Consider the following 21882-nt stretch of genomic DNA (forward strand, 5'->3'; position numbering starts at 1 on the left):
GCTACTCACCAGTTGTATGACCTCAGGACAGACATCTGATCTCTATAGTTTTCATAATCTATAAAATGTGGCTGATAGCTGAACACCCAAAATTCATAAGGTTGTTGTAGGAATCAAACATGGTAATGTAAACCATAATTGCTCCTTGTGGTTCAGTTATTTCAGTCATGTCCAACTCTTTGACCTCATTTGAAGTTTTCTTAGCAGAGATACCGACGTGATTTGCCTTTTTTTTTAAGTGTCTGAACTTGACCTAATAAAAATGAGTCTTTCTGCCTCCAAGCCTGACTCTATTTCATGGCACAACCTAGTTGCCCCTAGTTTATATGTAAATTATAAATTAGTTTAAAAATATAAGTTGCTGCCATCATTTTCTGTATCAAAGTTCTATTCCGGTGCTTGTCCTGGTATAAAAGTAATCCTAGGTTATCAAAGACTATGCCAGCAAAAGACAAACGATTACATTTCAAAATCTGCCCCAGCTATATATATATGTATGTGTCTATGCGAATGTGTATGTATTTGTGTGCATTTATATGTATAAATGTGTGTACATGTATGTGTTTTCTGAAACTGGTGTTAACACATTCAAAGAGACTTGTTGCCAGAGATTTGGTCACCAGTAGGAACAATTTCAGCCATAGCCAAATTCATAGGATTTGGCCATGAGAAATGGTTGAGGAAAATTTTAACCTCAGTCATGTTCAACTCATATAACTTATGGGATGAGGAAGAAGAGAAGAGTGTGTGTGTGTGTTTTAGAAGGAGGTGATAATTACAGTATGCAAAAAGTAGAAAGAATACCAGTATTCATATAATTGTGGATCCTCAATTTATTGTTTGTCAACCCTAGATAAATAAGAGACCTTTCTTCTTCTTTTTTTCCTTTCTAATCTGAAATCTAAAACACTGTGCACTTTTGAATGCTGAATAAGACATCCCTTTCCTCATCACTTTCCATTTGTAAGGATGCAGTTAGATAGAAGTAACAGTGATCCCTGATTCTTCATTTCCTTGTAGCATCAAGGCAATCTAATGTCTTTAGGGGGAAAAAGGTAACTTTTTGAAAAACTCAGGTCCTAATACGCAAACCATATTTTACTTAGGTGGTCAGGCTGTTATTCAATGGAGAATGTAGAACATTATTCTAGATGTGTAGTTCTGGATGATCAGGTCAGGAATGCCATTTGGACTCTAATTTTAGCAATGTTACTAGCTCATGCTCAGATCCAATTCATTCATTCAAAAAACAAGAATAAAGTGACTTATACATGCAAGGCAAAATTGGATTCTGGCCCTGGTTGCTTGGCTTAGACAACAACAATATTTCAAAAGCTCACATCAGGGCTTTCTTAAGAGAAGAAATCTTGTTCCAATCTGCCACCATCTCTCTCTGTAACTACCATCATCTTCTCATTACTGTGAAAACATAAATTCATTAGCACAATGCCTGGGTCCTAATAAGTACTTAAGAAATTCTTATAGACTAATCAAATTAAAGAGTGTTTGTATGGTTAAACCTAAAAAAAGTTTTTAAAATCATATTTATAAAAGACCCAGTTCAAATTCTTTCACTGATTCTTAATACCTGTGTGACAGTTAGCAAATCATTTCACTTTTCTCATTTCATTTCCTCATCTTTAAAATGAAGGGGCTGGCCTGGAGGGCCTCTGAGGTCCCTCCTTACATGTAGGTTTGTGATCCTGTATTCTCAGGTATCACTAGAAAGTAGCAGGTGGCTGGCTCTTTAGCAAATATACCAGAACTTATTTAGTGAAATGAATGTTGTACCCTTCAAAGGAGTCACCTTGGAAAACCTTGCGCTTGTTCCAACAATATAGAAATTGCTTAAAAAATATTTTGAAACTCCTCCTTTACAACCACCTCCACAGTCTGTGGCATATTCTTTTGAATGTCCTCAGTGGTAGCAAATCTTGATTTTTAATCTGGGATTGTATTAATTTATATTGTTATTTAGAAGTAATTTGGTGCATGGGGTCCAACATTTAATAGTGAACAGTGTAACCCTGGGCAAAACGCTTAATTTTTACCTCCTTGAGAAATCTCTTATTCTGTTTCCTCATTTATATTACAGGAACAATACCACCTGTACTGCACAGGATTTTTGAATCTAAGTTAGAAAGGATTCTAATGACCCTCTAACTTCTAGCTTCTTCACTTGTGGTTCGTGATCCCATATGGGATCTCATTATAAACCCATGGTCACAAAAAAAATGCTCAGGTAAAAAAGGGTCATGAGTGGAAAAAATTTAGGAAGTCCTATTTCCTTAACCTGTGGTCCATGAACTTAGAAAATATATATTTTGATAATTGTATTTCAAAATAATTGCTTTCCTTTGTAATTCTATGTGGTTTTTTTATACTTTTAAAAAACATTCTGATAAACAATTCATAGACTTCATCAAACTACCTTAGGGTCCATGATAAAAAAAAAAAAAAAAGACTTGTTTAAGAACTCCTGCCCCAAATTGTATAATATTATCTTCTACAGAACCAATAATTGATCCCTCAGTGACTGTTCAATGGCATCCAGTGAAGGGGAACTCTCTACTTTTCAAGGTAGCTTATTATCCTTTTGGACACTTTTTAATTATTGGGAAATTTAACCTTGTGCTTAGCCTAAATCTATTTCTCTGTAGTTTCTTTACCTTATTCCTATTTCTGCCTTCTGGAGCACAGTAAGCTATGTCTAATCTTTCCTCCTGACAATCCTTGAAATACTTGAAAGCAGTGATTCCCTTAAATCTTCTCTTCTCCTTGATAAGCTTTCCCATTTTGTTCAGTCAGTCCTCAAATGGCATGCCCTTCTATTTTCTCAGCATCCTGCTTATTGTCTTCCAGATGAATTCTTTCTTGTCTATATTTTGCCCATAATGTAATGCTTACAACAAACCAAAAGTAATTTGATCAGAGTTGAGTGTTGTGTAATCATTTCCTCCCTCACTCTGAACTCTTTGCTTCTCAGTATATTGATTATATAATCATATAGATAGATAGCATAATTATATATTAAAATGTAATTAAGTATAATAATTAATATTAGTAATAAAGCTCTTTACATAATCTCATTTGAATCTCACAATAGTCTTAGGAAGGAGTATAATAATGCAACTTATTCCACTTTTACAAGTGAAGAAATTAATATTCAGGAGGTTTAAGTGACTGCCATGATCACCTAGTAAGTATCAGAGACAGGATTTGAACCCAGACATTCCTGCATGTAGTATAGGACTCTATCCATTATACCATACTTGTCTTTAGTTCTTTTACTTAGCTCAGATCAAGTAATCAATTCAATTTGTAGTCTACTGAAAACCCCAGACTTTTCATCAGAATTTTTCCCACCCCCAAATCCCCCTACCTATCTTGTTCTTATAAAGCTGACTTTTAAAATTCATCTATTGACATTTATATTCATTCCTGTTAAATTTCCTTTTATTTTATTATGCTTATAACTTTAGCCTATCAAGATTTTGGGGGGACTTAACTCTATTCTCTAATGTATCAGCTGTCCTTTCTAGCTTTGTATCACTTGGAAGTTTAGCAACCATTTATTTAACAAATATGATAATTCACATGAAAATATTTTTAAAACCACTCTTAAAGGGGCAGCTAGATGGTGCAGTGGATAGAGCACCAGCCCTGAAGTCAGGAGGACCTGAATTCAAATCTGGTCTCAGACACTTAACATTTCCTGGCTTTGTGACCCTGGGCAAGTCACTTAACCCCAATTTGCTCAGCAAATAAACAAACAAACAAATAAAACCACTTAGTGAAAGGTATTGTTCATCAAACTGGGCAATAATACCATTGTAGTCAAAAAATGAGGAGTGCCTAGACAGAATTCTTGTATGGCTCAAACTGGCTTTAAAAGTAATTGTAAAAAAGATTCTTACTTAGCATGTAAGTATGCTGCTAATGATGTGTATCTGGTTAAATTCTCTTTTAAAAAGAATGTTAGCATAATTTGAAGTGAAAGCTCATTTGAAGTCCTGTAATAATACATTAATGAGTATTAAACAGATCCAGCTACACCTGAAGATATAAGAGAAATCCTAAAGGACTTTCAAGTTTATAATAGACTTTGTTGCAATCCTAGATTTTTTTGTTTGTTTTTAAGTTGCAGAATAATCATTTTTTAAAAAATCCTCTCATTTATGTCTCAGAACCAAGTATTTATACACTCTAAGATTCACACTTTATCCTTTTCTCTTCAAGCCAGTCACCGCACTTGTAATGAATTGCTTCCTCCAGTGAGAGAAATAAGTAACTGAATGAAATTTATATTCCTGTCAGTTTGATTATGTATCTGTTCAGGTTGTCAACACCAGGTCATGACTCTTTGCTAAATAGGAGAGATCAAGACCTGGAGTCTAGACTTGTATCTTTAGAGTCAAAGTCAGGAAGTCAATCAGCAGTAGAGAAGTGTATCAGTGCTGAGAATAAATACATTTGAAGAGGATGTGTCCAGTGTCCAAGGATACCAGCAACAGGAAGGGTTGAGAGACAGTAAGCAGAGTCTGTGGAACCAGCCAAGGTCAATGTCATGAACTCCAAACCAAAGAAGTGGACAAACAGGGTGCCCTAAGATTGAATGTGAATCATAGCATAGTCTTTTTTTTTTTTTCACTTTTGTTGTTTGCTTGGTTTTTTTTTTTCTTTCTCATTTTTTCTCCTTTTTGATCTGATTTTTTTTTTTTGTGCAGCATGATAAAGGTAGAAATATGTATAGAAGAATTGTACATGTTTTACATATATTAGATTATTTATAATCTAGGAGAGGGTGACTAGAGGAAGAGAGAAAGAAAAATTTGGAACACAAGGTTTTGCAAGGGTGAATATGGAAAACTATCTTTGCATGTATTTTAAAAATAAAAAGTTATTATTAAAAATAAAAAAACCAAAGACCCCAAGTCTGATCTAGATAGCAGGCAGATTCAGAACAAGCAGAACAAAATGTAAACAAGGAAATCTTCAGTGATGTTTTAAGTGATCCAAGGGCGGAGGCTAGTTGTCTTCTGTCTTATACTCCCTGCTAGACATGGGTGGGTAAATATTAAGAGCAGGTGTGCCCAGGAATCTAGAGAAGCAGATCTCCAAATAGAGCAGCTGTCTTAAGCAAACAAAAATGCTCAAAGCATAGAGGCTGATGACCACAGGAGAGTATTTTTTTGTCTTTTTGGAACTGATCATTTTCAACTATGGAGTCCCCCTCCCTTGTTAAAGAGCCTAAACTGAGTCCTGAGAATACCTGCGCTCTCCTGCTCTGGGCATGGACTTTCAAGTATCCCATAGAAACACAAAATCTCAAGCATTTGTCCTGGAATCTCACTGCAAGACAAGAGACAAGGTCAGAAAACGCCAGACTGAAAACAGTCTGTGGTTCTCAGGAGTGCTTCTTGGACAAACACAGAGAGAGCCTCGCAGCTGGTTTCTTGGGTTGAAAAGCTTTGTTTTCAGTTGAGTCAGTGTTCATTTGTGGTCTGACTCAGAGACAGCTTTTGAGCTCTTTTGATCCTTTAACCAATAATGTGTTGCTTTGTTTTTGTGTGGTATGAAGAATGCTGTGTGTTTTCTGTCCTCTTGGCACTCTCATGAAAACAAGATGTCATAAGACTATCCCAGGGAATCTCCTTTTTTATTAGTATAAATATGGTATTAATTGATGGCTCCAGCCCCAGCATCATCTCAAAGCCACCATTGTGGATCTCTTCATGATAAAGGACCATAAAGATGCAGAACCTTACCTGAGAACCCAGTCATGGGTCACAGGTAAGCATCAGCAAGCTAAAACTGGATTGCAGCTCCCATTTTCTGAGATGCCAGCCAATTATACAGCCCTTGTCCCATTTATAACATCATTGTCAGGGTCTGGAAGGAAGCAGGACTGAACAAAGCACAGAAGACAGGGTTAGGCATTGGTCTAGCCGAAAGAATTTGGCAGTAAAAATCATGGTTTCAGGGCCAGAAAATCAATTAGCAAAGGGAAGAGCACTGAAACCCAAGATGTGGAGCCAAGTCCCAGATCTAGGGAAACTATATCAACAAAAAAGAAGAGCACATCCTAAAGTCATCATGTCCAAACAAAACTCTTTTTACCCCTACTCCATCCAGTTCCCTGTTTTCTAAATTTCCTATCCATTAATTACAGTTTGCAATCTTGGGGTCAATTCTTTTCCCTCCCACTTCCCAGCCAATTATTTGCCAAACCTTATCAAACCTATCTCTACAACATGTCTGGCATCTTCTTAACTCTCACCTGGCTACCTACGACATTGGTCAAGTCCCTCATTTTGGAAGAGACCTAATTGGTCTCTGTGCTTCAACTCTCTCCCTTCTTTGATCCAACCTTCACAAAGCTGCCAGAGTGATACTCCAGTTTCTGATGAAACCATAAAACCTTTAAGTAAATGTTTTCATTCTATCCTTGATCTTTAGTTTAACATATAATGGGTGTCACTGGTCATTCCCAGAGGGAATGCATATGTTATATTGCCCTTCTCATTCAAACAGATTCCATTTAATATCCTAAAGGCTATCTGAATATATATATCATTACCTTGTTTAGGAACTTAAGAGTAATTCACTCTAGCTTCTAAATTAAGTGTTGTGTATCAGTCATTAGTTATGAGATCATGCAAAAGCTAGAGTTTTGTTATTATGGACTTGATCATGTGGCCAAAGATCTTTAGCCACAAAGGACCTCAGAGGCTATCGAGGACAACTCCTCAATTTGTGGATGACTTTTTCTCAGTATTCCTTTTCCTTGATCTCTCTGTAGCCTTTGATGCTGTTGATCATACTCATCCTTGTTACTCTGTTCTCTGTAGATTTCTAGGTTTTCTTCCCACCTATATCACTGCTCCTTCTCATTTTCTTTTACTGAATCCTCATCCAGACCATGTTTTCTATCACAGATGTCCCGCAGAGGTCTGTTCTTAGTCCCCTTCTCTTCTCCCTTTATACTATATCATTGGCAATCTCATCAGGTCCCATAGATGCAATTTCCATGTTTATTCTAACGGTTGTCAGATCTTTCCTGTGCTAATCTTTCTACTGCCATCTAATTTCCCATCTATAACTTCTTTTCATATATCTCGGGCTAAATGGCCAGTAGACATTTTAAATTCAATGTGTCTGAAATCAAACTCATTATATTTCCTCCTAACCATTCTCTCCCACCTTCCCAATTACTTCAGATGACAATACCATCCTCCTAGTCACTCTGGTGCACCAGCTGGGAGTCAACCTGGATTCCTCATGATCTCTCACATATTACCCCACATATACACATTTTTGCCAAAGCCTGTCGATTTCAGTTTTGAAATATCTATCAAATATTCTTCCTTTCCTCCTCTAATGCTCCCACTACTCTAGTGCAGGACCTTGTTACCTCATGCCTAGATTACTGCAATAGCCTGCTTATAGATCTGTCTATTTTAAGTCTCATCCCACTCTAAACATCTTCCATTCAGCCTCCAAAGTAAATTTTCCTAAAACACAGGTTTGATCATGTCTGCTCCCTACTCAATAAATTTCATTGTCTCCCTATTGCCTCCAGGAAAAATAAAAAATGCTCTCTTTGGTATTCAAAATTCTTGGTAATATAGTCCCATCTACTTTTCCAGGCTTCTTATATTTTATATCCCTCCATATAGTCTTCAATCAGATGATACTCTCAGGGATAAGACATTCCATGTGTTGACTCCCAATTTTTCCTCTAGCTATTCCCCATGCCTGAAAAACTCTCCTTCCTTATCTTTGCCTATTGACTTCCCCAGCTTCCTTTAAGACTCAAGTAAAATCCCACCTTCTATAGGGAGTCTGTTTTAACTCCTTTTAATTATACTGGCTCTTACTTACTTCCTGTTTTTCTTATATAGAACTTGTTTCTATATATTTATACGTTTGTTAAATTGTGAACTTCTTGAGAACAGGGATTGTCATTTGCAGCTTTTTGTGTCCCCAGTGTTTAGCACAGTGCCTAGTACATAGTATATGCTTAAAAAGTATGTAAATATTTACACATACATACATATATATGTACACACACATCCATCCACTATTTACTTTAACAAAAGAAAGAACAAAATCAATTTATTAGTATAAAAGTGCAAAAATTGAATTCCCAATCAATGAAGAAATAAAAACAATTATTTCATTCACATAAATTGGATATATAGTTAGAAAAAATAAATTGTACAGAACAACTGAACAGGACATTTTATACATGTACATAAACAAAATCTTAGAAAAGGAAACTGAACAAATCACAAATGAATATCCTTCAAAAATCACCCACAATAAAATGGATTTGCAAGAGAACTCCATCAGTCTTTTAAAAAATATAATAATGCTTTTTATTTTCAAAATACATGCAAAGATATTTTTCAACATTCACCCTTGCAAAACCTTTTGTTCCAAATTTTTTTCTTTCCCTTCTCCCTGTCCCTCCCCTAGACAGCAAGTAATCCAACATATGTTAAATTTGTGCGATTCTTTTATACATATTTCCACATTTATCATGCAACACAAGAAAAATCACATCAAAAAGGAAAAAAAATGAGAAAAAAAAGCAAGCAAATAACAACAAAAAAGATGACAATACTATGTTGAAATGCACACTCAATTGCCACAATCTTCTCTGTAGGTGTAGATGACTCTCTCCATCACTAGTCTATTGGAAATGGTCTAAATCACTTCATGGTTGAAAAGAGCCACACCCAAAGAAAGAACACTAGGAAATGAATGCAAACTGCTTACATTTTTGTTCTTCTTCCCAGGTTATTTATACCTTCTAAATCCAATTCTCCCTGAGCAACAAGAAAATTGTTCGGTTCTGCACACATATATTGTATCAAAGATCTACTGTAACCTATTAACATGTATAGGACTGCTTGCCATCTTGGGGAGAGGGTGGAGGGAGAGAGGGGAAAAATCGGAACAGAAGTGAGTGCAAGGGATAATGTTGTAAAAAATTACCCTGGCATGGGTTCTGTCAATAAAAAGTTATTTAATTAAAACAAAAAAAAGAAAAGAAAAGAGCCACATCCATCAGAATTGATCATCACATAATCTTGCTGTTGCTGTGTACCATGATCTGCTTCTGCTGACTTCATTTAGCATCAGTTCATGTAAATCACTCCAGGTCTTTCTGAAATCATCCTGCTGATTGTTTCTTATAGAACAATAATATTCCATAACATTTATATACCATAACTTATTCAGCCATTGCCCAGCTGATGAGCATCCACTCCATTTCGAGTTCCTTGCCACTACAAAAAGGACTTCTACAAATAATTTTGCACATGTGGGTCCTTTTAACTTTTTTATTATTTCTTTGGAATACAGACCCAGTAGAGACATTGCTAGTTTGTTGTTATTCACTTGCATTTTGTTTTCTTACTCATTTACTTTCCTTTTTGATCTCATTTTTCTTGTGCAGCAAGAGAATTGTATAAATGTTTACACATGTTGGATTTAACATATATTTTAACATGTATAACATATGTTGGATTGCTGTCTAGGGGAGGAAGGAGGGGAAAATCTGAAACATAAGGCTATGTTTTGAAAATAAAAAGCTTTAAAAATAAAAAATAGAGACATTGCTGGATCAAAGAGTATGCACAGTTTGATACCCCTTTGGACATAGCTCCAAATTGCTCTCCAGAATGGTCGGATGAGTTTACAACTCCACCAACAATATATTACTATCCCAGTTTTCCCACATTCCCTCCAATATTTGTCATTATCTTTTCCTGTCATCTTAGTCAATCTGACAGGTGTGTGGTGGTTATCTCAGAGTTATTTTAATTTGCATTGCTCTCATCAATAGTGATTTAGAGCATTTTTTTCAAATGACTAGAAATAGTTTTAGTTTCTTTGTCTGAAAATTGTCTGTTCATATCCTTTGACAACTTATGAACTGGAGAATGGCTGGCATGCTTATAAATTTGAGTCAATTCTTTATATATTTTAGAAATGAGGCCTTTATCAGAACTCTTGGAAGTAAAATTTTCCCCAGTTTTCTGCTTTCCTTCTAATCATGGCTACATTGGTTTTGTTTGTACTGAAACTGTTTAATTTAATATAATCCAAAATTATCCATTTTGCATTTTTTAATGTTCTCTAGCTCTTCTTTGGCCATAAATTCATTCCTTCTCTACAGATCTGAGAGATAGACTATTCATTGTTCTCCTAATTTGCTTATAGTATCACTCTTTATGTCTAAATCATGAATCCATTTCAACTTTATCTTGGTATAGGGTGTTAAATGTTGGTCAGTGTCTAATTTCTGCCATACTGTTTTCCAATTTTCTCAGCAATTTTTGTCAAATAGTGAGTTCTACACTTGATCTTAGCCTAAAAGCAATAGTGAGTTCTTATCCCAGAAGCTGAAGTCTTTCTCAAATATTAGATTACTGTAGTCATTGACTATTATATGTTGTGAACTTAAATTATTCCACTCATCAACTACTCTGTTTCTTAGCCTGTACCAATAAATATTTATTGATTGACTACAAATGAGGAAATGGAAGACAGGAAGGTTTATGGTATTTGCCCAAAGTCACATAGTTATTAAAAGTCAGCGGTAGGATTTTAACCTAAATCTTCTGCCTACAAAACTATCCCTATTGTTGGGGGTCATTAAATGATGGGTAAATAAGACCCCAACACTATGAAGTCCATTTTAGCTCTAGATTTATGATTCTCAGAATTAAGAAACAACAAATAAAACCAAAAAAGGGTTTATTATGTGTCGCTTATCATGTCAGTCAAGATCATGTTCTTAACTCCCTCATTTATATTCCACAGTGGAACTTGACTTCATTCAAGACCTCCTGACTCTAAAATCAATTAGTTCTCTCAGTTCACTATGCACCATTCACTATCATTGTTATAGAAAAATAGGATTGTTATATTTCCAGTGGTTAGAAAATGACTAAATAAAACATAGTAGGATGACATAATAGCATATTATATTTTTAATTAAAATGGCTGAATGTTTAGAAGGCCCACTAGAAAGCCCTAGATTTAAATACTTTTTCTGACATATATATTTAAATTCCATAATCTTTCAGTACCTCAAGTACCTCTCTACCACAATGTGTTGAATGCTATCTGCCTCACTGAAAGGAGTTTCTACTTCAGGATAATCCCAACATTGTTGAAATCACAGGTATAAATAGATATAGATATATACATATATCTTTATTTGTATATATAGATGAATATAAATATATAAACATATATACAATTTCAATTAAGATTTTATATATATATATATATATATATATATATATATATATATATACTTTCAATTCTGGCTCTAGTTTCACTTCTATCACTATATAGGTCTTTCCCTAGTTATGTATTTCATTTTTATACTTTTTATAATAGTATATTTAATTATATTACCATATCTGATTCTTCAATCACAGAAAACATAACAAAGCTAATATTTCAAGATGATAAAGTGTGATTCTAAGCTGTATTTTACTTAGTAGTCTAAAATATAATTAAAACCAAAACTGCTATATCCTCAGATTTTGATTAGAATTTCCATTTTTAATTCATACTAAATATATCTAAGGCACAAATCCTACCTGGGCCTTGTTAGTCTCCTAGGGTTTCATCTGGTTGCTTCTTTCTGTTGTCTAAGTTATACAATTGCAGGGGATTTAGTCAGTCTGTTTTAGACTATTTTTTCTTGTTCAGTCATGTTCAACTCTTCATGCCCCCATAGAACTTACTGTTTATGAGTTTTCTGTAGTCATTAGTCATTTCCTTCTATTATGGTTTAAGGCAAAAAGAGATTATGTGACTTGTTCAAGATTATATGGCTAATAATTGTCTGAGGCTGGACTTGAACTCAAAACTTCTTGACTCTCTAGTGCTCTATCGATTGAGGCACCTAGCTATCTCTTTTAGCTATTAGATCCAACTAAAAAGTTCCCTTGACACAGAAAATGCTAAAAGGAGCTACACAACCAAAAATATAAATTTCCTCAAAATAGATCCTCTCTATTCAGAAGAAAGCAGTTTTCCAAAAAAATAAAAAATAAAAAAACAAAATAAAAAAAGTTTTAAATAAAAAAGAGAAAGCAGTTTTCCAGTTTAAAAAACTAGCTTCTCCCACCCTTCTGCTATTTGTTTTTTATCTGGAGTTAAATATTAATAATTATTATTATTATCACAACAACAGTGATGACTCATTTTAAAAGAAATTTTAAAAACATATTTGTAAAGGTTTAGCAAAATTCCCAACACATAGTGGGTACTTAACAAATGTTTCCTTGTTCTTTTCACTTTCCTTACTACCCTCACAACTCTTTGGAGAAGACCTTCCAAGTATTTGCAGATCTTGACTCTTCTATTACATGTACTCCAAGTGCATTATTTTACAGATGAAGAAACTAAAACCCAGAGAAATTAAATGAGTTATCAAAGTCATCTTGTTAGTGAATTTAAATTTAGGTCTTTGACTATGGATTCATTATTCTTTCCACTACTCTTCTCATTTCCTATAATTACTCACATTCATTTCCTATGGCAAAACAACATGCCATTAATTCATATTTTATAATTCATCCAGCCATTGTCCACTAGATGAGAACTCATTCTGTTTCCAGCTTTTCTCATACAACCAAAAAATTCTACTATGGATATTTTGGTTTATATAGGATATCTCTGTCATTGATTTCCTTAGGGCATATACCAATCTGTATGTTATATTTCAAAAGAAAAAAAGTTAACTTTTGGAGGTTTTCTCCACTCTATAAATTTAGAGCTAGCTAATTTAGAAATGGTACAGTGGATAGGGTGCCAGGGCTGTTAGGAAGATCTGAGTTCAAATCCAACCTCAAATATTTACTGGGAGTGTGACACTAAGCAAGTTACTTAACCCTGTTTGCCTCAATTTCCTTATCTGTCAAATGAGCTGGAGAAGGAAATAGCAAATCATTCAAATATCTTTGCCAGAAAACCCCAAATGGGGTCACAAAGAGTCAGACATGACTAAAAGGACAGCACAACAACAATACATGATCTTACTAATCCATTCTGGGAATTTGTTATTTACTTATCTCTGACCCAAAGACCTTAATTACTTCAGGGAGAATAATGCTGATATATACATGAATCACTGAAGTCAGAATGCCAGTTCTTGGTATTTTGCAGTCTACTTAACATTCATTGCATATATAAAGAAAGGATAAATTTGGTCTTGGGAGTGTTGTAAGGACTCAATTAAGTTTTCATGAACCTTCTCATCCCCTAGGTGGGGACTTTTTGATAAATCAGTCTCCTATTTCTAAAATGTCTCACTCATGTGATGTGATAGGTATACAGAACAATGTCTATGAACAAATTTCTGCCCTCACACTAAAACTCCACTTCCCTTGCCTTTATAGTCACAAAAACAATAGAATGTAGAACTAAGGGCCTCTTACAGATCATATAGTCTAATTCCCTTATTTATACAGATGAAAGAAATGAGGTCTGGAGAGAAGAAGGACCTTGCCCAGACTATGCAGGTGGTCAGTAGCAGAGTTTGCCTTTCCATTTCAAATCCATTGTTCTTTCAACCCTTGCAATGTGTCATTTTTCTTGGGGTGATTCATGTCCCTCCTTGGATCAGAGGTAATTCAGTTAAACCAGTAATCTATAAAAATTATTTTCTCCTATCATGGCAAAATTTGATGGAATTGTGGTAGAATGGGAAATGAACATTGATTCTGAAATCAGAAGTCACTTGTTTTTTAGTCCTGTCTGATTTTTCATGATCGCATTTGCAGTTTTCTTGGCATTGGAATGATTTGTCATCTCTTTCTCCAGCTCATTTTTACAGATGAGGAAACTGGGGCATACAAGGCTAAATCAGAAGACATGAGTTCAATTTCAGCCTTTGAGTTCTTATTAATGGTATAACTTTGGACACATCTTTTAACATTCCTGAGATTCACTGTCCACATCAGTAAGATGGGAGTGGGTAGTAAGGTAATTGTGGATTAAATAGCCTCTGAAATCACTTCTAGATCTAGGTCCATGATTCTATAATAGCAAAGTCTGTATACAACTTTCTCCATTATATAGGATATATTTTGTCATTGTTTGGACATAGTTCCATGTCTAGCTAATTTATTCTAATTTTAAAATATATATTTATTTACACATTTATATTTAATATCACATACTTCACATAATCTAATCCATTCAATCCATTTAATGAATTAGATTAATTAAATTATGTTATTTAATTTAGGATTATATATTTATATTTAATATATTTCCTGATATATTACTCTTCTCTCTCTTCCTATCACCATCCCAATATGTTAGTCTTCTCTCTCCTCATATTGCCATCACCTTAGCATAGTCCTTTGTTGCCTAGAGCTTTCCAACTCTGATTTCAGGTTCACCATTCTTCTCCTTCCAAGTCCCAGTTAATACTATATACTACCAGATTAATCTTTCTGCACAGATCTAATAATGTCTCTTCTCTAATCAAAATCTTTTAACTGCTTATTGAGGAATGTCTGCTTCCTGAAATTTAAGGCCATCTACAATCTGGCTCCAACATTATCTTATATATCTCCTTCCAACCCCTGCGAATGCATTTTTATTATATTTTCTTTTTTATTATAAACAGTTTTTGTTACACATAATAATTTTAGATACACAGAAACGAACAAATCCAATATAGAGTAAAATCTTCCCCAAAGCAATATTATCCAAAATATTTGCTTTTTTAAAAAAATTGCAAACAACATCTATTTGTTCTTTTTCCTTTAGATTTCTTTGTACTTATAAAATTTTTATGTTTTTTCTATTGTAATCATTGCTATATATGCTCTTATGTTTTCACTTTTATATCACTTTATATTAATAAAGCTTTTTGTGTCTTTCATATTATCATATTTTAAGTGGCTCTGTGATATTCTATTACATTTAGGTTATAGTTTATTAAGCTGTTTCCTTAATCATTTAATAAATGGCTTTTTTTTTCCCTTTTACAAATTCAAGGAACTGATAATAGTTCTGTAGAAAAAGGTTTCTTTTAAAAGAAATAGGATATAATCTTGCTAGTGTAATCACTTAATCAAAGTTACAAATTATAATTTTTTCATTTTCAACTTTTTATGCTTTGTAGAGTCCAAGTAAGATCTTATTGGGAAGATCATTAAATACCATATGAAAAAGATGGCCTTTGACCTGGTTAGGGAAGAATGGGTGGAATTTCAACTTTTTTTTTTTATATAGAATACAGTTTTGTTGCTGTTATTGTAAGGTCATTTAAATACTTTTGTTTTAAACAGAGCCAGTGTAAATCATAGGCCTTTTAAGAGTTTGCTAAGGGAACCCCTTTACATTTTCTGCTGTGGCAAAAGGAACATTGTTTTCTTTCAGGAATGATTTCAGGATACATTTTACAGAATATCACTATGCTTCCTCTTTCACAAGCCGATACATATGCAAACATAACCTTTTATTCAAGTCTACCAAAAATCTAATAGCATGCTTTTTACCCCACCATTGAAATTTGTAGTTTTAAAATATTTGTTCTAATTTGATAGCTGTGAAAGGAATCTAAAAATTGTTTTAGTCTTCATTCCTTTGAATGTTAAGGATTTGATTAATTTTTCTCTTCTCAGACTCTGCCCTCCATTGTGCTTCAAACATGCCCTCCCTTTCCCTAACTCTTAGGATTCACACATGAATTTGTTAATGTTGTTGTTGTTATGTGTCCTTTGTTATCAAAGAGGATCAGGGATGTGAAGCCATGACATGCAAGTGAATTGGATTTAAGGGAAGGAGAGCTGTATAAAGTCACCTGCCTCACTTTCCCCTTCAGAGGTATCTGAGTCCAGGGGCAACATATAGATCTATATCTGAACACCCTATCTTCACCATGTATATTTCTATTTGTTTAAATTCCACCCATTTTTTCCTAACCAGGTTAAAAGCCATCTTTTCCATATGGTATTAATGATCTTCCCAATAGGATCTTACTTAGACTCTACAAAGCACAAAAAAAGTTGAAAATGAAATCAAGGAGGTTTATGCTCTATTTAGAAATTTGACACATATATGAATGTGTAATACAATAGAGAATGAAGGAGGGAAAGGGAAAGATCAGAGTATTCTAGGAAAAGTTGTAGAAATATATATGTGGGTTTATTGGTTGAATGTCTTATGCACTTGTTATGTTCATTATATTATATACATTTGTTTCACAATTTTATCTCCCTTACAAAATTCTAAGCAACTTGAGAGGAGGGAACATGTCTCTTAATTCATCCTTGTATTTCTGCCAGCATCTAGGAGAGTGTTCCACACTTAGAATTTATTGAATTTAAATAAAATTTTAATTTAAGGAAACATTAGCTCAAATATAATATTCTATAAACTGTAAAGTGTTACGTGTTTATAAATGTTAGTTATATAAAAATCTAAAAATAGATTAGGGGGATGATTATTCATATTTTTATAAAGTCTTCACTTTGTAAAATGTTTAATGCAGGGTTTTTTATGTTTATGGTTTTTTTAAGCAATGAGTTTCCTGATACGCTTTTTTAAAGGCTACACTTTTATATTTTCATTTATGGCTAACTTTTTAGGAACATCTAATTAAGCAACATTGTTCTGGACCAGATAGTCATAATGAATGAAAATAAATTAGTTAAGCATTTATTACATGCCACAAACTGTGTTAATAAGCATTGGGAATACAAATATACAAATCAAAAGACAGAAGTCTCCCCCCTCAATGAACTTATGTTCTAATGGGGAAACAAACATTTAGTAGAGAAGTGGCAAAGGAAAGAGTATTTTGGTCTAGGAAATGACATAGTGAGTTGAGTCATGGAATAATTGACTGCCATTCTTTTCAGGAGCATAGAATTGATTTGATTATTGTTCCCAGAGCTCGAAGTAGGGCCAAGACAGATAGCTACAGTGGGTCAGGGTCAGTTAGCATGAACTCTCACCAGTCGACAATAAGATCCAGACCTGTCCTTTGTGTGGAATGCAGCAGCACAGTTTGAAGCTGACTAGAAAGCCATCCGTAAACCTTTTATTTTCTTGTGAATGTTTTTGAATTTGTACCTATTATAAACATCTTTAACCAGAAAGAAAAAATCTTTCTTTCAACCAAATTTTTCTCATTTGACTAGATATTCTTCAGAATACAACCATAAGAGATGCAAATAACAGCTTCCAAAGCCATGAGTCCAACACATTTTCAAATGTATCCCCTGAATCGCTGCCCTGTGAGAGTGAATCATTGTCTACAAACACAGGAGACTTTTATCATAAGCTGCCCAATCAGTTACTTGAAATCAACCCAGAATTGCTTCAGTCTGGAGTCATTTCCATTCCTGGTAAGTTACATCCAAATCTCTGTCCACACAAGCACCTTCTCAAGCTTGCCAGTCTCTTCAGTTCAAGCCAAACTACACACATTAGATGCTATTGAAACTATTTTACAAACACTTATATTTACATTCCGACTGATTAATTCCCTGCTGTTGTTGCTCACCACTTTTCATGTGAAGCCAAGAATGGGATCCAGGCCAGAATAACACTGTGCCTCTCCATTTCTTTGTCATCTGGTACACAGGTTTCTCAGAGGTGACTTTTTGTTGTTGCAGGAACCAGAGACCGTAATGGGAGGGCAGTGATACAGGTGTGCAGCAGAAGTGCATTCTGGTCAAAGGAGCAGTTCTCAAGCAGTGAACTCACTCGCCTTTTGATGTATCTCTACAGCATCCCCAGGTCAGACCAGCTTGCTCTTCTGCTTTCAGATTAAGTTGTGATGGCACAATCTGAGAAAAACTTTTGTTTATTTATGGAGTTTTTCTTCCTTTCCAGGTGTAATGAAATGCAAATTTCATTCAATATGATTAGTAGTTGGGTTAATTTAACCTTTTAGTCTTGTCTTCTAAATAAATCCTGTATAATTCCCTAGTTTAAATATAGAAATGCTGCAGCACAGCCTCATGTATCTGGATACATTTAGACAGGTACAAGAAAAAAGGAAGTCACTAGTGGCACCAGCTGTCTTAAGTTTCATGGCCTTTCATGATCTAGCTCCAATCTTATTTCCTGCTCTCCTCTGGCACAAGGGAGACAAAACTAACACAGGAATCAGTTTAACATGTAATTGGGGGAAAATAAAATAGATTAAATTATAAAAAGAATTTAGGTGAAATAAATGTGCTTCTTTGCAAGAAGGAGGAAGAGAAAGAGGAAGGAAAGATGAATTGTTAAGTCTATTAAGTCCTGTTAAGTCCATATTAAGTTCTGTCACTGACTCATACTCTGTGGCCATGAGTAAGTCATTTAGTCTTTTAGTATCCCAAGAAATGCTCTAATCCTATAAGTCCTCAATAAATTATAACAATGTAGGTAGCTTCCACATCTGGAATTCCCAACACTAATAAGGTCACAGCTGTGATCAATAATAATATTAATAATGATAACATTCACAATAATAATGATAATGATGATAATGGTGGGTGATGTTAATAATGATAATAATCTTGATTATGATGATGATAATAATGATACCATGCTTTCATTTCTGAATTTTGTGTGCTATAATAATTAATTAATTATCCTTTGGTTATTTTTCTGTAAATGCAGTCAAATCTCCTGATAATAAGGAGAGTAAAAAGGGACTTTCTTTTTACTCATATTTCCTGACACTTAGGTGCCAAGAGTGATATTGAACCAGAATTTCTAAAGGAAGATTCATAGCTTGAAGGCCTAGAATACTTATCCCAATCCTGTTGTTAAAGGGTCTACCATTGCATTCCCTCATCTAATTCTCTGTTCCCATTCACATCTTTAACCAGAGGTTCTTTTGGTTTCTGCAAGAAATATCATGAAATTAAAAAAAAAAAAAAAAAGAAACAAAATTAGTTTAATCCACTCTAATTTCAAATAGTCAAAATCTTTCATATCACTTTTCAAATAATGAGCTCTAGTCAGAAAAAAAATTTTTAATAAGCATAGTGTGTCATAACTCCAAAAAAATTGGGAATTACAGACTTTAAGGGTATCTACTTTCTTCCTTCAATTCACCCTATCACTTCATTTTAGGTCACCCAAAGCTTTAATGTTCAAAGATACTTACTCAGTGACACACCAGAAAGTGCCAGAAGCAGGACTTGAACCCAGGTTTTCCTGCTCTGGTACCATCTTTTGCCAAGCTCTATCAATATTTTTTCCACTGTAGATGGCTAGGATAAACCAAGCTTTGATCTACCCTTTAAATACCTCAACTTTGGATCAGTGACTTTCAAAACAAATCTTGGTGCTTCTTGACCAAAAACCAGAATTATCCATATGATATATACATGGCTGACATGTTTATATATGTGTGTATATATTATCATTTATAAATGTGTATATGTATATACACACATACACATATAAATGCACAAGGGTCAGACATATGTATTTCCCTAAGTCTTTACCTAGATCTCAGGTCTCTTTCCATTCATATCTCTTTAGTATTTTTTTTTTCCTGGGCAGAATCCTAACATACTTTTTTATTATTTCAATTCACTGATAGACCATGCAATTTTTGGCTGACTTTCAGGTCCTTTCCATTGTAGTTTGTATAAAAACCAAAAAGTCATAAGTCTTTTCTGTCTTATTCTTTTAAGATAATATGTATAGTTGATGTGAGTCAAAATATCATTTTGTCTCTTTCAAGAGTATGATGAACCAAATCAAGATCAGTGATCATGTAGACAATTTCTTGTTTTTAGGATCATAAGATTTATAGCTAGAAAGAACATCTGAAATCACAACTCCCTCATTTTACAGGTAAGGGAAATCAAGGTTGAGAAGTTAAGTGATTTTCTCAGAATGACACAAGAAATGAGGTTCAAAGCCAGGTCCTTTGATTTTAAATTCCATGATCAATGTTGTTCTAAACTCTGTCCATCTAAATGGTTTTACTTTGAATCCTCAACACATAGAATGATGCCTGGTATGTATTAGATGCCTAATAAATTCTTGTTCATTAATTGTTTTATTAAAAATCAAAGTCTATGATGGATTGCTATCTCACAGTTACTTTCTATCTCTAAATCCCCTTTATTTATGTACTTTTTGTTTAGTTTTCTAGTCATTATGCCAAATTGCTTCATAGGATTCTAGGGCATTCTTCCATATACCATCTTTTCTAAGATACTGTTTTTTTTTCCTTCTTTCTTTCTCCTCGGTCTTTTTCAAAACACTTTAAATATATTTTCTTGTTGATTAATTAATGTATTATAACTACATTCTGTGATGGATTGCTATCTTACAATTACTTTATATCTATGGATCCCCTTTGTTTATGTACTTTTCATTTAATCTTCTAGTCTTTATGCTAGATTGTTCCATAGGGCATTTTTCCAGATACCATCTTTTCTAAGATACCAAAGATTTTTTCCTTCTTTCCCTCTCTAGGTCCTTTTCAAAACATTTTAAATTTATTTTCTTGATAGTGTTTTTTAAAAAGTTTCCTTAGAGTTAAAACCAGGCTCTTTCTGTCAAGCATTTGATCTGTAGTTTGATAAAAGCTTTTCTTAATGAAAAAAATATATTGTTACATGGTCATGGAAGAGTATAACATGGTAGAGTACCAAGAAGGTTTTTTTTAAATGCATGCCATTTCTAAGATAGCCCTAGCAAATGATCTCTAGGAGCCTTTTTACAAATGTCTAAACTACAAGTACATCTATTTCATTTTTTTAAATTAGAAGGAATCTTCGTTTTCATTAAGTGTGCTTTTATAGTGATAAAAAACTGGCTGCCTGATTGTCAGTGTAGTACTGTAGTTAGACAGCCACAACTTTAAAGATCATCTTAGTCTTATTGAAATGTTAGCAATACCCTTTCTTGCTAAGAAATTTTAAATGCACAATTAAAAGTCATACTGCTTTTCTCTTTGCAGGAAGGAAGTGAGGGATCTGGGACTGGTCATCTTAGTGGATGCTCGGAAATGCCAACCTGTCCCTGTTCTCTTCAGAGCTGTCATGGCATTACAGGTGTGTTTGTTGCTCTTATTCTTTGTTGTTGTTTGTTTTACAGATAAGGTTCAAAACTAGGTCCTTTGATTCTAAATTTTATTTTCAATGTTGCTCTAAAATCTGTCCATCTAGATTGTTTTACTCTTGAATCCTCAATACCTAACACACTGGCTGGCATGTATTCAATGCCTAATAAATTCTTGTTGATTAATTGATTTACTGTAATTACATTCTGTGATGGATTGCTATATTACAATTACTTCATATCTCTTGATCCCCTTTGTTTATGTACTTTTTATTTAGTCTTCTAGTCTTTATGCCAGATTGCTCTATAGGATTCTAGGGCATTTTTCCAGATGTCATCTTTTCTAAGATGCCAAGATTTTTTTTTCATCTTTCTCTCTCTTGGGTTCTTTTCAGAACACTTTAAATTTATTTCCTTAAAAGTGTTTAAAAAAAAAAGTTTCCTTATACTTAAAAACAGGCTTTTTCTGTCAATCATTTGATCTTGATAAAAGTTTATTTGTTGTTACTTTTAAAAAGCCTTTGTTTTGCCTTCAAAATTAATTAGACTGCTATTTAGCTGGTAAAGCTAATGTTACACTCTAAGGGAAGTAGTAATAGAGGAATTCTGGAGGACACAGGTAGAGAGGTTATCACTAATACTTTCACTGAAATGAAATGTAAAGAATTGAGATGAGAGAGCAAAAGGATATTGTATCTGTTCCAAAGTCAAGATTTTTTTTTAAAAAAGAACAAATTAGAGCCAAAGAATTTTTTTCTGGTATTATGCCAACTTTGTCCACTAGTTGCGGAAAATAGGGAAGCAGAT

General features: G+C 33.9%; 1 protein-coding gene across 4 annotated transcripts in view; it reads left to right on the forward strand.

Moving 5' to 3' along the window:
- Positions 1-21882, forward strand: part of PLEKHG4B (pleckstrin homology and RhoGEF domain containing G4B) — a 199842-nt gene that overhangs the window by 101305 nt on the left and 76655 nt on the right. For all 4 annotated transcript variants that reach the window (XM_031946067.1, XM_031946065.1, XM_031946066.1 and 1 more), the window contains exons 4-6: positions 17196-17402; positions 17673-17796; positions 20975-21068. In XM_031946067.1, the coding sequence (XP_031801927.1) occupies positions 17196-17402; positions 17673-17796; positions 20975-21068 (425 nt within the window). The remainder of the gene's footprint in view (positions 1-17195; positions 17403-17672; positions 17797-20974; positions 21069-21882) is intronic.

Source organism: Sarcophilus harrisii, chromosome 1 (assembly GCF_902635505.1).
Source record: "Sarcophilus harrisii chromosome 1, mSarHar1.11, whole genome shotgun sequence".
Taxonomy (NCBI): domain Eukaryota; kingdom Metazoa; phylum Chordata; class Mammalia; order Dasyuromorphia; family Dasyuridae; genus Sarcophilus; species Sarcophilus harrisii.